Source organism: Hibiscus syriacus, unplaced genomic scaffold, assembly GCF_006381635.1.
Source record: "Hibiscus syriacus cultivar Baekdansim isolate YM2019G1 unplaced genomic scaffold, ASM638163v2 tig00111146_pilon, whole genome shotgun sequence".
Lineage (NCBI taxonomy): Eukaryota > Viridiplantae > Streptophyta > Magnoliopsida > Malvales > Malvaceae > Hibiscus > Hibiscus syriacus.
The window spans coordinates 101,933-120,000 of record NW_024062997.1 but is presented as its reverse complement, the minus strand read 5'-3'; the positions used below and the strand labels follow the sequence as shown (position 1 = coordinate 120,000).

General features: G+C 34.9%; 1 protein-coding gene across 1 annotated transcript; it reads left to right on the top strand.

Annotated features, from left to right (window-relative positions):
- Positions 1 to 14,252: 14,252 nt before the first annotated feature.
- On the top strand, positions 14,253 to 17,213 carry LOC120154666 (serine carboxypeptidase-like 41). Its single transcript, XM_039166330.1, has 9 exons — positions 14,253 to 14,531; positions 15,163 to 15,267; positions 15,462 to 15,554; positions 15,640 to 15,818; positions 15,921 to 16,226; positions 16,310 to 16,443; positions 16,534 to 16,629; positions 16,743 to 16,857; positions 16,936 to 17,213. The coding sequence occupies exons 1-9, from the start codon at positions 14,291 to 14,293 to the stop codon at positions 17,083 to 17,085; spliced, it is 1,419 nt and encodes a 472-aa protein (XP_039022261.1). The 5' UTR covers positions 14,253 to 14,290; the 3' UTR covers positions 17,086 to 17,213.
- Positions 17,214 to 18,068: the final 855 nt, after the last annotated feature.

Below are 18,068 nucleotides of genomic sequence, written 5' to 3'. Positions count from 1 at the left end.
GTTTGAAAGCTTCATCAAAAGTTTTAAAACCTGACTCTATTTTTGCATGATTTCTGCCAATCCCGAGGACCGTTAGCCTCACCGCCACCATCATCGGGTTCCTCGCTTTGTTTTGACCAAAACCCAATCGGGTTTGTCCCCTCACCGTCGTGCATGCTCTGTCCACCGTGGGTAACCTCTATTTTCTGTTTTCAATTATTAATCATATTTTGGCTGATTTTTGATGTTGTTTTGGATTGATTATGGTGTTTATTTACCTCCCGGGTGATCGACTACCTTGCCTCATCCATTTCTCCGTCGCACGCGTCGTTGGCGCGCTTGGGCTTCGTTCTCTAACTGATTCTTCCAAAAGATGAGTCAACTTGGATCGAGTTAACTAAGTCAACTCAGATCGAGTTGATCAAGTTAACTCAAACTGAGTTGACCGAGTTAACTAAGAACTAGTCAACCTGTTGACCTGGACAATTGACCAAACCGTTGACCAGTTAACTTTGACTTTAATCGCGTTGACCGTTGATTTTAACAAAAAAGTTATTTTTTTTTCTTTTTCAAAAATGTTATATTTTATGTTTTTCAACATTTTGAGTCTGGATTTGAAGTCCATTTTTTCAAATTCGAACTCAATAAGTTGTTTTTCAGTGTTTTATATGATGATTTGATTCGTTTTCCTGAATAAGTTTCGTTTCTAACGTATTTTCTTTCACTAAGTATTATGAGACGTGGAATATAAGTTCAAGGGTGATCAAATAGAGTTTAAATGACTAATCAATATGACTCCTAAATCAAGGTAATACTTTACTACCCTATGCATGTTTTATAGCACATTTTCGTAATTGGTTAATAGCAAGAATTGAAATACTTGGTCATGTATACTTCGATGATTTTTCTTAAACTCCTGCTGAATATAGAAATAGTATAATTAAACTGGTTAAAACTCGATTGAATTGGATGAGAAACTAAAAGATTGATATAGTATAATTCGAAGGTTAATGATTAATCGATAAAGGAGTTAACTTTGAAATCCTTCAATTCTGATGATTATTGATAAAAGCATTAAGGTCGAAACTACTTGACACTTGGTTAAGAAATTATGAAAATACCCCTGGATGTAAAAAAGACAAGGATTGTCCCTGAAATTGAAAATAACCCTGAAAGCTATACATTGTCTGAAAAAACTACTATTTCACTTGTTAAGAGCTTGTTTTACCAAGAAAACCCTGGTAAATGAATATGACCTATGAGATGGTAAAGGGTTTAGAATTTTGATTCTTGAAGAAACGCCTGAGGACCGATTTACTAGAAATAATGCATTGGACAAAATTGGATGAAACGATTGAAATGTTCTTTGAGCTACGAAATGACTAAATTAATCTCTAGAATTAAAATGGCCAAATTGCCCTTGAACCTAAAAATGGCTGAAATAACATGGACTATAAAATGACAAGAATAACCCAAGTACTGACTGATCTAAATACCCTCATGACCTAGAAATAAGTGAATGTTATTGGATAATTATAGAAACACTGAGAAACCTAATTATAGAACCACCCTAAAGCTTGTGCAGTACGAATCAAGTACATCAGACATCATGGAGACTGTTGCAATACAGAAATAAAGTAAATACCATCAGAATACGTACAGTTCCTCAAGATCCGTTTAGCGATGATTCTGAAGGTGATCAGTTCGACTAGTGTTGTCAGTATTAAAGAGTGAATATTCTTGGAGTATATCAATTTGAATGGTTTACATGTATTGTAGTGATGAGATTTATTCAGTTCACGTTGACCCGTAATCCTAATAAATCGACATGAATCTTGAATATCTTAAATTATCATTTCACCTTTATTGAATTAATTTGTTAAGAATCCACCAAAAATCAACATGTCTGAAATACCCCTAATGGCTTAAATAATGGAATCACTCTGGTAATATCTGAAATCTTAAATTATTCGGATGTAAAGGTTCCTAAATACTTTTCAGATGCACTTGAAATCTTAAAGGATTTTGAAGTATCAATTCTAAAAGTCTGATTAGATTCGTTAGTAATCGGTCTCTTTTAATAAGGAACTCATCCCTGAAATCCGATTAATTTACAGAAGTTTTATGTTTCCCTTCCTGAAAGCTTCCAAGCCTTAAAATCTTCTAGTGTGTTTCTTATGGACAAAAATGTTTTCTCTGATTTATATTAAATATAATTTTTCGATTACAGGTTTCTGATTATTAGTTTTTGATATCTGATTTATGATATTACTTTCTGTTATTTGATATGTTTTACTAGGGTATTATCTGGGTAAGTGTCTGGAGACTCTAAGGTTCAACTAGCTGGTAAATCCTTTCTGTTCTAATAATTCATATTGGACTTCTAGATCCTAGGGTCTAGGGTAAGTCCTTATGGTTGATGTCCCGTGTAATTTCATTTAGTACAGTTCGAGGGTAACTCTGTGTTTTAAATAAAATATAATTTCCGATTTCAATTTTTTGATATATAATATATATGGCTCCCGATCACTAATATTATTGGTTACAGTTAAACTGATATATAGTGGGGTATTGATTGGGTATGATTCTAGAGACTATGAGGTTCATCTAGTTGATAAATCCTTTATATTTTGATCATTCATATTGGACTCCTAGATCATAGTGGTCTAGGGTATGTCCTTATGGATGCCTGCTCTGGGGTATTTCATATGGTGCACGGGTGGAGGGTACTACAGTAATTTTAAAGACTTGTTTTACTGAAATAAATTACTACTTTTTTAAACTATGATTTCGTTTTATTTTGGTTTTGAGGGAACACACTAGATGTTTATTTTCAATCTCTTGAACCTGGTCCTTTGTACGTTCCCTATGAACTATGAGCCTCATGTCTGTTACTTAAAGAAATTTCAGTAGAACCCCAAGTCATCACGAAAACTTGTAGATGCATGAATTAATAAGGAAATTTTATGCTTGCCATTTATCTGCATGTCCTTGAGCATCATATGTTAGTTCTGTATTACTGAGCTTCCCAAAGCTCACACTTTTCCTCACAATTTCAGGTTAAAATAACCGATCCAATGTAGTTATCAACATCAGTAATGAGAGTTCCTTCTACTTTTCTTGTAAACTATAGTACAAGTGTAACTAGGGGCTGTGTAGGCCACATTTAATTTTATATTAATTGTGTATCTGATTTTGACATGGGACATTATTAGATTATGTTTATAATATATGAATGCTTTTTTGTACTTATATTTTATTTATAAAATTATTTTTGATTTTAAATTTTTAACAAAAATTTTAATTTTTCCTGGACTTTTACTTTGGGACACTCTAGAGGCCCTAATGTGATACCTCAGATCAGATCGAGTCACCCGCATCAGTCTGAGGGTGTTACATTTAGTGGTACCAGAGACTAGTTTGAGTCGAGTTTTTTTGAGTAGAACAACCGTTCGACTGTCATAGGGTGTCTGGTTAATACATGCCCTTAGATTACAACTGTAATTCTATAAGTCAGAACTCCAAGGTCAAGTCCCCTCATTGAATTAAGCTAACCTAAGTATTATGTCTGGTAGGGCTCGACCTGAGCATAAAAGAATATCATCATGATACATATGTTGATTCCCTGCCTTCGATAAACCCTTCTACTCCTTAGGCTCCTGCGACCCCGATAGATCTGCCTTCTATCTCTGGTATATGTTTAACTACCCCTATTAGAGGAGTATCAGATTATAGAATAAGATGAGAAGGTTTGCGATGTAAATGACTTTCGATAATTAAAGTTCAGTGAGGGAATCGTAATTTTAGAGAAGATTGGGAGAATTAGGATTGGATGAAGTTTAGTTTTTATTTCTATTGGAGTCAGGTGAATTTCGAGGACGAAATTATTTTAAGGGGAGGAGAGTTGTCACAACCTGATTTTCATTAGAGTTAATTTGAATTTAATTTTAATTAATTTTGGGACTATTTCACAAATTTTTACAAACTTAAGGCCCATTTTCAAAAAACTAAAACTTTAGAGACCCAATTTAGGATTTACCCCTTCATTGGCTGCTAAGAAAAAATATTATAATGTGTGGTTGAAGACTTGAACCATTGCATTGCTAGTGAACATCTTCCTAAGCCTTAGCCATTTATGTTAGGCTAATGTTATTGATGCGAGTTAATAAATTTTTAGTGTAAGCTAACTTTGTGGGATTTTAAAACCTTATTTTAACTTATTGGATGTGATGAGCCTTTTTACCCCACCCACATGAATAATAAGCTTCCTAAGAACTGGATCCAAACCATAACCCCCTTTGTTGTTCAGCCACCTCCGGCCAACGGTGGTGTGCACTACCACCACCCACTGCTCTTACGACACTTTATGACCCTGAACCAACCATTAATCCCCTAAACCCATCATCGTTTATCGTGAAATAACAAAAGAACTTTCAAAACCCCTTTTTTATATCTGACATCGTTCGTCAGTAAGTGTCATCGTCGATACCAGTAGATGTGTCATCTCTTCTTGATCAAAATCCTGATGATCGATTTTTTAGCCTCGCCATTGTCTGCCATAGAAAATGTTAGAAAACTTCACCATAAGTTTTAAACCCAACTCTAATTTTACACGATTTTTGTCGATCTAGACAACCGTTCGCATCACCGTCTTTGTCATCGGGTTCCTTGATCTGTTCTGACCAAAACCTAGTCGTGTTTGTCACCTCACCATTGTACATACTCCATCCACTGTGTGTAACCTTTGATTTCCCTTTTCGTTTATTTAATCGTATTTTGTATGATTTTTGGTGTTGTTTTCGAATGATTATGGTGTTTGTTTACCTCACGAGTGATTGACTACCTTGCCTCATCCATTTCTCTGTCGCACGTGCTCCACACGCCAGTGGCACGCTTGGGATTCATTCTCTAGCTAATTCTTCCAGAAGCTGAGTCAACTCAAACTGAGTTGGTTGAGTCAACTCAGATAGAGTTGACCAAGTTAACTCAGACTGAGTCAACCCGTTGACCCAGACCATTGACCAGTTGACTTTAACTTTGACTGAGTTGACTTTGACCTAAATGTCAGTTTTTCAAAAATGTCATATTTAATTTTTTTTGATGTATTGAGTTTAGATTTGATGTTTGCCAAATTAGAACTTGGTAAGCTATTTTTCGGTGTTTTATCTGATGATTTGATTCATTTTCCTGAATAAGTTTTGTTTCTGATATAATTTCTTTCAATATGACTCTGAGGTATTATGGGATATCGAATATAAGTTCAAGGGCAATCAAATAGAGTTTAAATGACTAATCGATGTGGCTCGTAAATTAAGGTAATACTTTACTACCCTATGCATGCTTTATAGCCATGTTCGTAACTGGTTAATAACACGAATTGAAATACTTGGTCATGTATGCTTCGATGATTTTTCTTAAACTCGTGCTGAATATGGAAATAGTATAATTAAACTGGTTAAGACTCGATTGAATCAGATACAAAACTAAAAGATTGATACATAATAATTCAAAGGTTAATGATTAATCGATAAATGAGTTAACTTTGAAATCCTTCAATTGTGATGATTATTGATAAAATCATTAAGGTCAAAATTACTTGACACTTGGTAAAAAGTTACAAAAATACCCCTGAGATGTAAAAAAAGACAAGGATTGTGCCTGAAATTTAAAATAACCCTGAAAGTTATACTTCGTTTGACAAAACTACTATTTCACTTGTTAAGGGATTGTTTTACCAAAAAAACACTGGTAAATGAATATGATCTCCAAGATGGTAAAAGGTTTAGAAATTCGATTCTTGAAGAAACACTTGAGGACTAATTTACTAGAAATAATGAATTGGACAAAATTGGATGAAATGTTCTTTGAGCTACGAAATGACTAAGTCAATCCCTAGAATTAAAATGGCCAAATTGTCATTGAACCTAAAAATGCCTGAAATAACATGAACTCTAAAATGGCAAGAATAACCCGAGTACTGAATGATCTAAATACCCTCATGACCTAGAAATAAGTGAATGTTATTGGATAATTCTAGAAACACTAAGAAACCTAATTATATAACCGTCCCTAAAGGTTATGGATTACAATTCAAAGTACGTCGGACCTCTTAGAGACTGTTGCAATAGATAAATAAAGTAATTACCATAAGAATATATACATTTCCTCAAGGTCCATTCAGCGTTGGTTCTGAAGGTGATCAGTTCGACTAGTGTTGTTACTTTAAGAAGTGAATATTCTTAAAGTATATCGATTCAAATGGTTGACATGTATTGCAGTGCTGAGATTTATTCAGTTCAAGTTGACTTGATATCCTGATAAATCAACATGAATCTTGAATACTGTTCGAAATACACTAAAATCAACATGTTCGATTAAGTTACTAAAAATCCACCAAAATCAACATGTTCGAAATACCCCTGATGGCCTAAATAATGGAACCACTCTAGTTATATCTGAAATCTTAAATTATTGTGATGTAAAGGTTCCTAAATACTTTTCTGATGCACCTGAAATCCTAAAGGATTTTGAAGTATCAATTCTAAATGTCTGATTATATTCGTTAGTAATCGATCCCTTTTAATAAGGAACTCATCCCTGAAATCCGATTAATTTACAAAAGTTTCATGTTTCCCTTCCTTATAATTTCTAAGTGCCTTAAAAAATATCTGGATCTTCTAGTGTGTTCCCTATGGACAAAAATGTTTTCTCTGATTTATATTAAGTATGATTTTCTGATTACTAGTTTCTAATTACTTTTTATGATCTTTGAGGTTCATCTAGCTAGTAAATCATTTCAGTTCTGATCAATCATATTGGACTCATAGATCCTAGGGGTCTAGGGTAAGTCCTTATGGATGGTGTCCTGGGTAATTTCATTTGGTGTACAGTTGGAGGGTAACTTTGTGTTTTAAGTAAAAACTCAATCTCTGATTTTAGTTTTTTTTATATATAATATATATGACTCCCGATCACTGATATTACTAGTCACTATTAAACTGATTTATAGCGGGGTATTGATTGGGTAGAATTCTGGAGGCTCTGAGGTTTAACTAGTTGGTAAATCCTTTTTATTCTGATCATTCATATTGGACTCTTAGATCCTAGGGGTCTAGGGTAAGTTCTTATAGATGCTTGTTATGGGGTATTTCATATGATGCACGGGTGGAGGGTACTACAGTGATTTTAAAGACTTGTTTTACTGAAATAAATTACTATTGTTTTTAAAATATGATTTCATTTTATTTTGGTTTTGAGGGAACACACTAGACGTCTATTTTCAATCTCTTGAACTTGGTTCTTTGAACGTTCCCTATGAACTATGAGTCTCATTTCTGTTACCTGAAGAAATATCAATAACAAAATTTTATGCTTGCCATTTATCTGCATGTTCTTGAGAATCATATGACAATTTTGTATAACTGAGCTTCCCAAAACTGACCCTTTTGCTCACCATTTCAGGTTAAAAGAATCGATCCAGTGCAGCTATCAACATCAATAATGGGAGTTCATTCGGCTTTGCTTGTAGGGTACGGTACAAGTGTAATTAGGGTGTAAGTCACATTTGATATTTTATTGAATGAGTATCTTATTTTGACATGGGACAATATTGGATTCTGTTTATGATATATGAATATTTTATGCATTTATAATTTTTTTATAAAATTATTTTATGATTTTATATGTTTTAACATTAATTTTAATTTTTCCTGAATTTTTACTCTGGGTCTCTCTGGCGGTCTTAATGTGACACCTCAGTTCGGATTGAGTCAGGTCACCCGCATCGATCTGAGGGTGTAACAAGTACCATGCCTATCCTTAAAGGAAACACAACCACTAGAGAGGAACTAAAAAAATATAATACAAACAACACAATATATGGTAAGTACCAAAGAAGCATAGACATAAAATGCTTATAGAGAAGGCTACCCTACCATTAAGCAATGAAGTTTTCTACTCTATTAACATATTTTCTTGCTAAAAAAATACACCAAAGAGTTCACTCATATACCTTTTTGAAAATCTTTGTTTTGCTCTCTCGAAGATCTTAATGAACCAACATGGGGTTTCGGTTGTGATTACAACGTACCTTATGCTCAGTCCCAACACCAACCCACATCCGTACCCCATTAATATAAAATATTTCCAACCCAATCCATCATCATCGTCATCAAATTTGTATGGAGTTTCATTATCATTCCCACATCCTTTTGATAATGGTAACCCGCACAAACCCGAGTTTCCTCTATAGGAATCATTAGTGAAAGTATCAAATTGTTTACCTTGAGGAATCTAAGATTATTCTGTGAAAGGTTTAACACCTCCAAGAATCCAAGATTCTTTAAATCCATTGGAATTATTCCTTTGATCTTGTTTGATGAGAGATCTTGTAATACCCCAAATTTTGGTTAGTGGCCATAACATAATTTTGAAAGTTTAGTGGCTAAATTATAAAACTAAGAACCATTTAGGGACTTAAGTGGTAATTTTCCCAAAAAAAAAATTATTCAATAAATTGATAGTTTACTCTTGATAATGAGGTTTTATGGAAATCAGATTTTTTATCCGAAAATTATGTTTAAAACTAGAATGAGTTAAAATCCGGTAAAAATTCAGTAAATCGTATCAAATAAAAATTTTGAGAAAAATTGAAGGATGATAAATTAAGTTTAAAAATATTATTTCCACATTTTAAAATGATGGAAAATAATATAATCATTGGATTTGAGAATTTATTTTCATGCTCAATCTAGACCATTGGATTTAAGTGGCAAGATTGAAGTTTTTGAAAAGTTGCATGGATAAAATGGTAAAGGGGTAAAATATTTGTTCATATTGAATTTTTTTGATAGGAATGATGATTTATTAAAATCAAGAGACGAAGAACAACTTATGAGCCTCATTAAAAACCTCACTAATCTAATTGGAGGAAAAGAGTGCTACATAAGAACAATACAAAGAAAATACCAATATCGAAAGTCAGGAGTACAGAGACAACAAAAGCGAATAGAGAAAATTCCAATGGAAAACATTGCAACCGATCGAACAAAGCAAGAACTACAACCAACTAAAGATACATATCAAATCCATCCGAAGAGGCAACGTTGACTACATCAGCTCAAACAGAAATAGGACGCTTTGATGATGGTGAGAAACAATTTAAATTTCCTAAATGCCGATGGAAGCCAACAAACCTAGGGTCCTGATTGCTTTCCCTACCAGCTAAATCCCTGAAATTGACAATTCCTCATGAAGTATTTGCCTGTGTGCTTGATCCGTTTGTAAATCCAGATTTAGCATTGCACCACTATGAGCAGGAAAAACATTAGAGCTTGAGGAGCCATGAAAGATGCCTGAAGAGAAACCAACTGGAATGAATAACAGATGGTCATTTCTAACACTTTGAACTTGAATAAGATCCGGGTTTATGCTGTTGGAGAATTCCTCCGTTTGCGGAACACTGAACTTATCTCATAGGCTTTGCTATGCCACATGCGATTCAGCTCTAAACTTGTTCATATCCATGACTAAGATGACACTTGCACCTTGATTTAACTAAGATTCTGTGGATTATCCTATCCAAAAACCTCAAGCAACACCAGATCAGCTTCCAGCAGGAAAATGACACAATTCAACGAGTTTAATATTCCATTCCCAAGTTCGATGATCACTTTTGAATGAAATGCTTAAGGCCTCCACTTTGCACTGCCTCGGGAACTTTGAGAAGTCTCCATGGTTACCCTCCAAAGCTGTGCACGGCACCCCCCACAATGTCCCCTTGCGCCCCACTAACCTCATCCAATAAATTATGAAAACCAAACAAATGACACAATGTAAAATGCGTTGGTTTCCCACAACACAATGCTTTGGATTTCAAAATTCCACCTCCAAAATGACCACAACATCCACAACGATCCCCTAAAGCTCACGCACCCACTCCCATGTACGCCCTACTCACCACCTCCAAGACATTGGTACTAGTTGGACAGAAAAGTGAGCATAACCACCAAAACACTATGACTGGAGACCAACAACCAAAGCCCCACTAAAATGAGAAAACCTTGCTTAAACCGCCCTCCATAGCTCAATGTTTGGAGAGTAAACACCAAAGCCCCCTAATATTATTAAAAACTAGAAAGTGGCCGTTAAAGATGCTCGACCAAAGCCATTCAAAATATGGCCAGAAAACCAACTAGACTTGTCAGAAGAGGAGAGCAGAAGTGCGCGTATAAATATAAAACTAAATAACTAAAGTTGTTCATCTCCTAGACCCTCCAATATCACGACCAACCAAACCTTACCACTTGCCAATACAAAAATTTAAAAGCCGACCAATAAGACAGAACCGAAACTTAGTGCTTCCGAGATGGAACGATCACTGACAAATACACACATGGGAAACAAAAACGCCCATCACGCACAATTGATTAAAAACTGGCACACCACCCCACCTGAAAACCCCCGAGCACCAAACTATCAGCATCCGAAGCAAAGCACGAGCCACTCATAACGAGGATGTTAAATGACTAACACTCTTTAGACAAACTTATTTCTCCCGAGACCTAAACCCCAAAACTCAAAATAAAAACACATATAACCCCTAAAAACCAACTCCAGGACCTCTAAAAAAACTACGAACACAATCCTCAAACGAAAGCAACCAAATAAAATTCTTAAACCCATACCACCCCTTCTAAAAAACACTATAGACGACTTTCACTTCCTAAAAAAACTAAAAATATCCCGAAACTAAACCCCCACTACAAAGCAAAACAAAACAACAAAAAACCCTATAGCTAATCTTCTCCAGGACCTCCCTCAAACATCAAATACAACAGAACAAATATGCCTGCACTACACCTCCCTCCCTACCCTCAACACAATTCTAACGACACTAACTCCTCAAGAACCTTCCTATCAGGTCCAGCAAACATAATACCAAGCATCTTCGCTACTGACAAAGTCTCCTCCGCTTCAGCAAACGCAGCATCCCACGTTTTCTTCAAGTCCGAATCTGAAATAGATCTACCTGATAATTCACTAGCTTCAAGATCAGACTTATTCAACTTGGAATTCTTCAATGCTCGATCTCTTTGATTCCTCTCCGCTTTCGAAAGGACAGAGTCCTGGATATCCATCATAGAACCAAATTTCTGCACCTTCTTTTTATTCCTAGAGACCATTTCTGGCTCACATGACACATCTTCTAAGACTCCCCCAATACTTTCTTTAACAGGGATATTCGATTTACTAACGTCACCTAATTCCAAAGAGTTAACAGGACCCAAAACTAAATCGACACTCTTCCCACCTGAATCCAACCTAAAATCTTTATGAGAATCCAATAAAGTTTCAGTCTTTAATCCCATCCTTGAAGGAAGCTCTATCTCTGGCGAAACTACATCAGAAACGCCCACCAAGACTCTATCCTCCAACTTTGAAATCCCATCTACAATAAGACTGGTCACTTTTGACTCTACAGCCAAAGTATCAATCCCAACAATATCCAAACTTTGCAACCCCACGTGATTGCAATGATCTGAAATTTGAAAGCCAGCATTCTGACCGCCATCCTCGACACCACACTCGACCTCAATCGGTTTCCCAAAACTAGAGCATGCGACATCACAAGGGATGCCAACAGAAGGAGACCCTATCAAGCCATCAGAACTTCCCGACTCAGAAGCCACCGATAAATCATCTTTAACCGGTGAAACGTATGTAATATTAGCCCCAACCTCAACCCTGTCCTTCTCAACCTCAATCTCTGATTTCTTCAGGATTTCATATTTTGACAGATATCCTAATGAATTGTCCACCATCCTAACTTCAAGGACACGAACAACAAACTTTTTATTTTCCACCACTACATCTACAACTTCGTCAATCCGAGCTTCCGAAGAAGTAGAAATCAACATATTAACTTTCTCACAATCTAAATGATGGCTAACATTATCTCCAAACGCCTCAAATCTACCCCACAAGCCAACTAATCTCTTCAGAGTGACAACATTCCAGCACTGCAACGGTAATCCCTCTATCTCTAACCACACAACTCTTTCCTTTTGGCAAAGATACTCTGTCCAAATCATAACATCCACGAAAATCTCCTTCAAGTAAGACCACCGAAGGTCTTCAAGCATGATAAAAAGATCTTCATCCTTGATGGAGAGCAGAAAAAAGTTCCCACGAAGTCTTTGTACTTTGATATCCCCTAAACCCCAGTTATGTAGTCTATCAACAATACTCCCAACATTGCAAACACCAGCCATAACACCCACCAAACATCTCTTCAACTTTCTTACTTCTTCCTCATCCACATGCCCCTCAACTTCCTTTCTGGAAGCACACATTAGGCTAGCCTCCTTCGTTTGAGCAATACCAGTTGCTAAAGGATTTGCAGTTTTACCTTTCCATGACATCTTACACTGCACACATTTAACCTTCGAAGCCTTCAAAGAATACTTAGCAAAACTCGCTGAGATGCGACTACCGTACACCATAAGACCATTCAAACGTTCCTTAACTCTATTGGCTTCTACCATGTTGCCAACTTTTACGAAACCAAACCTAGAACCTGCTTGACTCCTCTTTGACGGAAGATACACACTTAGAATCTCACCATAACGACCCACAACTTGCCATAACCCTTTCCAATGAATGGAGTTTGGTAAGTTATCCACAAACAAAGAAACATAATCCGACAGAGAACCTGAACCATCGTCGACCCTTCTCGATTCATCCATCTTCAAATTTGTATTCTTTTTCATTAAAAGTATACTCATATTTGAATTTTGAAATATGATAAGGGTTATGTGGCATGGTTTCATGGTAATTATAAGGTTTTATTAAGGTTAAAATGATCTTTTCCCAATTAAATGAATTTAATATTCATTTAAGCTTAAATAAAGGGTAAATTAACATGAAATTACTTAGAATTTTCATGTAATCTTCCCCATTTTTCAGCTCCAAGTCGTGAACCCCATCCTAAGATAAGAGAAAATTTCATTTTGATTTTTTAGTAATTTCCTTTGAATTTTGGATCAAGACGTGAAATAGAAAATTATTCTATTCAAAAAACGCTATAATTTGGTACCATTTATGCATGTTAATCTTACTTGTGTTCAAAGACCCAAAATCCTAGGGTTTATGTTTATATTATGGTTTATGAAATTGATGGATTGCTTCTACATCTGTTGCTAATCTCTATCCAGTTAGTTTGACTTCTGGGTATTGGCAAACTAGAGATTCAACAAATTAGAAGAAGATATATATTAGTAATTTAGTATGGTGAAATTGAAATTTAATGTCACTAATTTAATTTGGCATAATTCCATCCTTTTATAAAGTTAATAAGGTGACATCGTACGTCGTTAAAGTGATGACATGATTTCCTTTTTACTATTATTCACTTATATAATTAGAATCACGTGAACACATAATCAAATTCGAGTAATGTTAAATTTACACGTCAATAGAATAATTAAGATTATCTAAAGAAAACTATGTAACTAATAGTGTTATCGATTTAAATCTATTAACAAGCATTCATGTAATCAAAATTAGAGATTTATATGAAATTTTAGTTTAGTATAGGGACTAAATAATAATAAGACTAATTGTTAATGTATGAACTGTTTGGTATTTTTCTATCGCAATAGCATTCTCAATGGTAAACTATGAATATGAAAAGATCATACTAATTTTGTTTCATACAATGTTTTGGTATTTACTAAACACCACATATGTTAGTCTCACAATTCTATGATACATGGATTTTAAGAATAATTTATTTTTTAACGAGCCAAGCGACCTCGGTAGTAAATGAATTATTGTTGTTCCTTGAGGTCTTCGGGTTCAAGCAGCAAGAATGTCAGGGGTGTAAATGTTCAATGTTAAATGGTTGAGAGTTTAGGTGCCAATTTAAAAAGAGGATCCTAGTTTGAGGACGTATGATGCATGCATTTAACTCTTTCTTTTGTATATATAAATGATTACAAGTCATAACAATAATTCCTGTTTTAAGATAAAACAGAAACACTAATTTTTAGAGCCAATTAAACTACCTTTAGTTATAACCACTAAATGTTATTTGGCAAACAAAAATAACAAATCAATGACTAAAGAAAGACAATGACAACTCAAAACCATGTGACACCATTGGTTTGTTAGCTGATAAAACGGTATATTTAGTTGGAAAAGATGAATGTTATACATATATAAATAGCTCTATGCATCAACATTCAAGTATTGCAAATAAAATAAATAAATAAATAGTTTGGTATCCTTATTTCCTCCAAGTAAGGATCCAATGGAGTTTCATGTTATAATCTTTACTAGTTATCTTCTGCTTGCGCATGCAGTTGGAGTTAATGGTTTCCCGATGGATGATTTGATAAGTAAATTACCGGGTCAACCCGATGTTCATTTCAGACAATTTTCTGGGTATATTGATGTGGATGATGGTGGTTTCGGTCCAAGTCTTTTTTATTACTTTGTTGAAGCTGAAAAAGATCCCATGAATCAACCCCTCACTATTTGGTTGACCGGAGGTTAGTTTTCTTTTGTGTATTTGTACGTATATGATTACTTTATCTCTTAACGTTTCATTTTTATCAAAACGATCCCTACTGAATGGAAACCGTTAGTTTACTTACGGCACATGGCATTTTCATGTGTGATCAATTGATGATGTGATATGTTCCGTGTCATCATTTTGGGCAACATGACACATGCTTCGTTATCAATTGGAGGTGACATAACACATGTCATGTCAGCACTATGGGTGACATGCCACATGCCACATAATCATTTTGAGTGACGTAACACGTGTCACGTCATCAATTGATCACAAGTGAAAATGTTACGTCAGCAATATGTATTGACCGTTAGTCAACAAACTGTTTTCATCCGACATGATCTGTTTTGACAAAAAAATAAAACATTACGATAAAACGATCTGAATAAAGAACAAAATAACCATTCATGGTACTGTAATTATGCCATTATCCCAATATTAAAAGAATCACACCGCTTCATACACATAGTTAATCATATGTCAAATTGTACATTTTCCGGGATGAGATCACATTATTACTTTATATGTTCGAACATATTTAATGCATCCCACAAGTATAATTTAGTATTAAGATATAATAAAGTATTTTATGTAATAATATTCAGGACCCGGGTGCTCTTCGGTTGGAGATGGGTTTTCTAGTGTTGGTCCTTTTGTTACAACAAAAAATGCTCGTGCCCTCGAGAAGAATCTGTTCTCTTGGAACAAAGGTTGTCTAATCTAGTTTTATTTTCTTACCCTTTTTTATACTGATTTGTGCATATAAATATATCCTTTATCTCTCTTATTTTATTCATATTCGTGTATATAAATATAGAGAGAGAAAAAAGAGATTAAAATGACATGATGCATGTAGTTTTAATCGAATGTATCGTATGATGCTCATTATATGATTTTGTTGCAGTGTCAAATCTGTTGTTCATCGACTCTCCTATTGGATGTGGATGGTCATATTCAAATACGAGTAGCGATTATAATAACGGAGATGACAGTACTAGTAAGATCCTAATATATATTCCTCGTGATTTTTTGATTTAAATATTCATATATTATGAGAATTTCCATTGGTTTGTATATTACAGCAAAAATATTGGTTAGCTTCATGCAAAAATGGTACGGAAAATACCCAGAATTCAAGTCGAGAGATGTGTTTCTAGCTGGATCAAGCTATGCAGGACATTTCGTACCTAATCTTGCTAATGCTTTACTTGATCACAACAAGCAATCCAAGGACTTCAAATTCAATGTCAAAGGATTGGCTGTAAGTACAATTCATAGTTGCTCGGCAAGATGATTTTATTATAAAACGAATAATTCTTATTTAGATTGTATGCCTCGTTAAAAACCTTCCCATTCTGAACAGTTGGGGAACCCTTTGCTTCGTAAAAAGCTAGACGCATTAGCAATGTACGATTACTTTCACTCGATAGGGCTGGTAAACAATACAGTGTACGAGCAAGCCAAGAAGGAATGCAAGACCCTTGACGAAAACAATTACTCTTCTAAATTCGAAACCAATTGGACTAAACCTTGCAACGATCTTATTGAGAATGCCCCTTTCATCGCTTTCAATTCTTCCGATCGAGGTTATGTCATTTCGAAACGCTTCGATGTCCAACGCGATCCCTGCGACATGAAAAAATTGAATGATTTGAGCCTAGGCAAAGAGGTTTCCTTTTATTTCCTTTTTCTCCCCCGATATTTTTCTTTTATCAACGATATCATTGCGATAAATCTTCGATTTTCGTCCAGCTTACCAAGGTTAGTCATGGGGCAGACATGTGTGCTGCCCCAAGGGCGCAGTTCTATTTTAATCTTCCGGAAGTTCAGAAAGCTTTCCACGGGAACCGAACCAGCTTGTCATATTCATGGAAGGGTTGTTACTCGTAAGTTCGTCTCTAGAGTCTGGGTGACTTACCCAAAATTAATTTTTAAAAAAATAAACTTTTCATCGTATCTCGTTTTAATCGATGTAGGGATAAATTTAAGTTCAACGAGAATGATAAGAACCGTGACATGCTTCCCGCCTTAAAAAGGCTTCTCCAACAATCGGTTCACATTACAATATTCAGGTCGACATTTATTCATCTTCTTTTTCTTTATGTTCAATAAAAATAGTAATCAAATGACATTTTTTTCTTTATTTTTTGTTCGATCTTATTTGCATTTGATTGTAATGCTACAGCGGAGATGTAGACGCTCTGGTGCCTGCAGTGGGAACCTTACAACATTTGTACAAATTGGCCGAGGACTTAAACATCAAATCTACAAAAGAAGAAACCTGGAGTTATGAAAACAAGGTTAGCTTTTTTATGCATTTAACGTGTTATTTGTTTTATAATTACAATTATTTGTTTTATAATTACAATATTGAGCAGGATGGAGGGAGGAAGTATTCATTTGGAGACTTATTGACGTTCTTCATAGTGAAAGGAGGTGATCATCATGTTACATTTTCTCAACCATCCCAAGCTCTTTATATCTTCACTAATTTTACGATCAATCGGATTCACAACGACAAGCAGTGAAACCCGAAGAGCACTGGGGACCAATCCTTCCTGTCTACTGTAATATGTATATGAGCAAGAGATAACAAAAGATACATGAAACTTTGTAAACTATTAATATTTTGCGATGCAATAAATCCTTCTATTTTATTAAGTTTGTGTCTAACAATCCAATAATTATTCGAAACATTACTTCACTCACCAAATTTTAGCCGCGATAAATGTTATTAAACGATTTTGATATAACAAAGGGCTAAATGTAATTAAACGATTTTGATATAATAAAGGGCTAAATGTAATTAAACGATTTTGAAATTTGTAACCAACAAACATCTCCTAGAGTAGTCATCAATAAATGTGACAATGAACTTTGCTCCTCTTAGGGATGTAACTGGTGCTTGCCTCTAGAATTTGATGTGTTGAATTTTAACCGATGTTGTTTAATTGTTATACAATGCTCACATAAAGAAAGTGATACATTTGTTAAGCCTGGAATTAGCTTTTGTTCCACAAGGACTTTCATTACTTGTTCTAACATGTGTCCATGTTTCTGATGCCATAACATTGTAGAATTTGAATTGCATGGGGTAATTGAGGCTTCTGCTTCTAGAAAAAGTCTCTCCCTTCAACATGTATAAATTTGTTATCTTTTCGCCTTTCATCACCACAAGCGCTCCATGGAACACCTTCATGGTCCCTCTATGTGTTTCGATCTTGCTTTCATTATTATCCAATAATTTGTAGGATAATAAAATTTTCTTCAAGCCTTTCACGTGTCGTACATCTCAAACAACTTTAATCGTTCCATCATACATCTTCAATTTGATGGTTCTAACCCCAACCATTTCCAAGGCATGATCATTGTAATTGTACATAGATCCTCGTGAGATAGGCTTATAATGATGGAACCATTCTCTTATTGATGTCATTTGATATGTTGCTCTTGAATCAATAAGCCATATATCTGCAAATCTCTTTCTACTTTCCATGGTGGTTGATGCTTC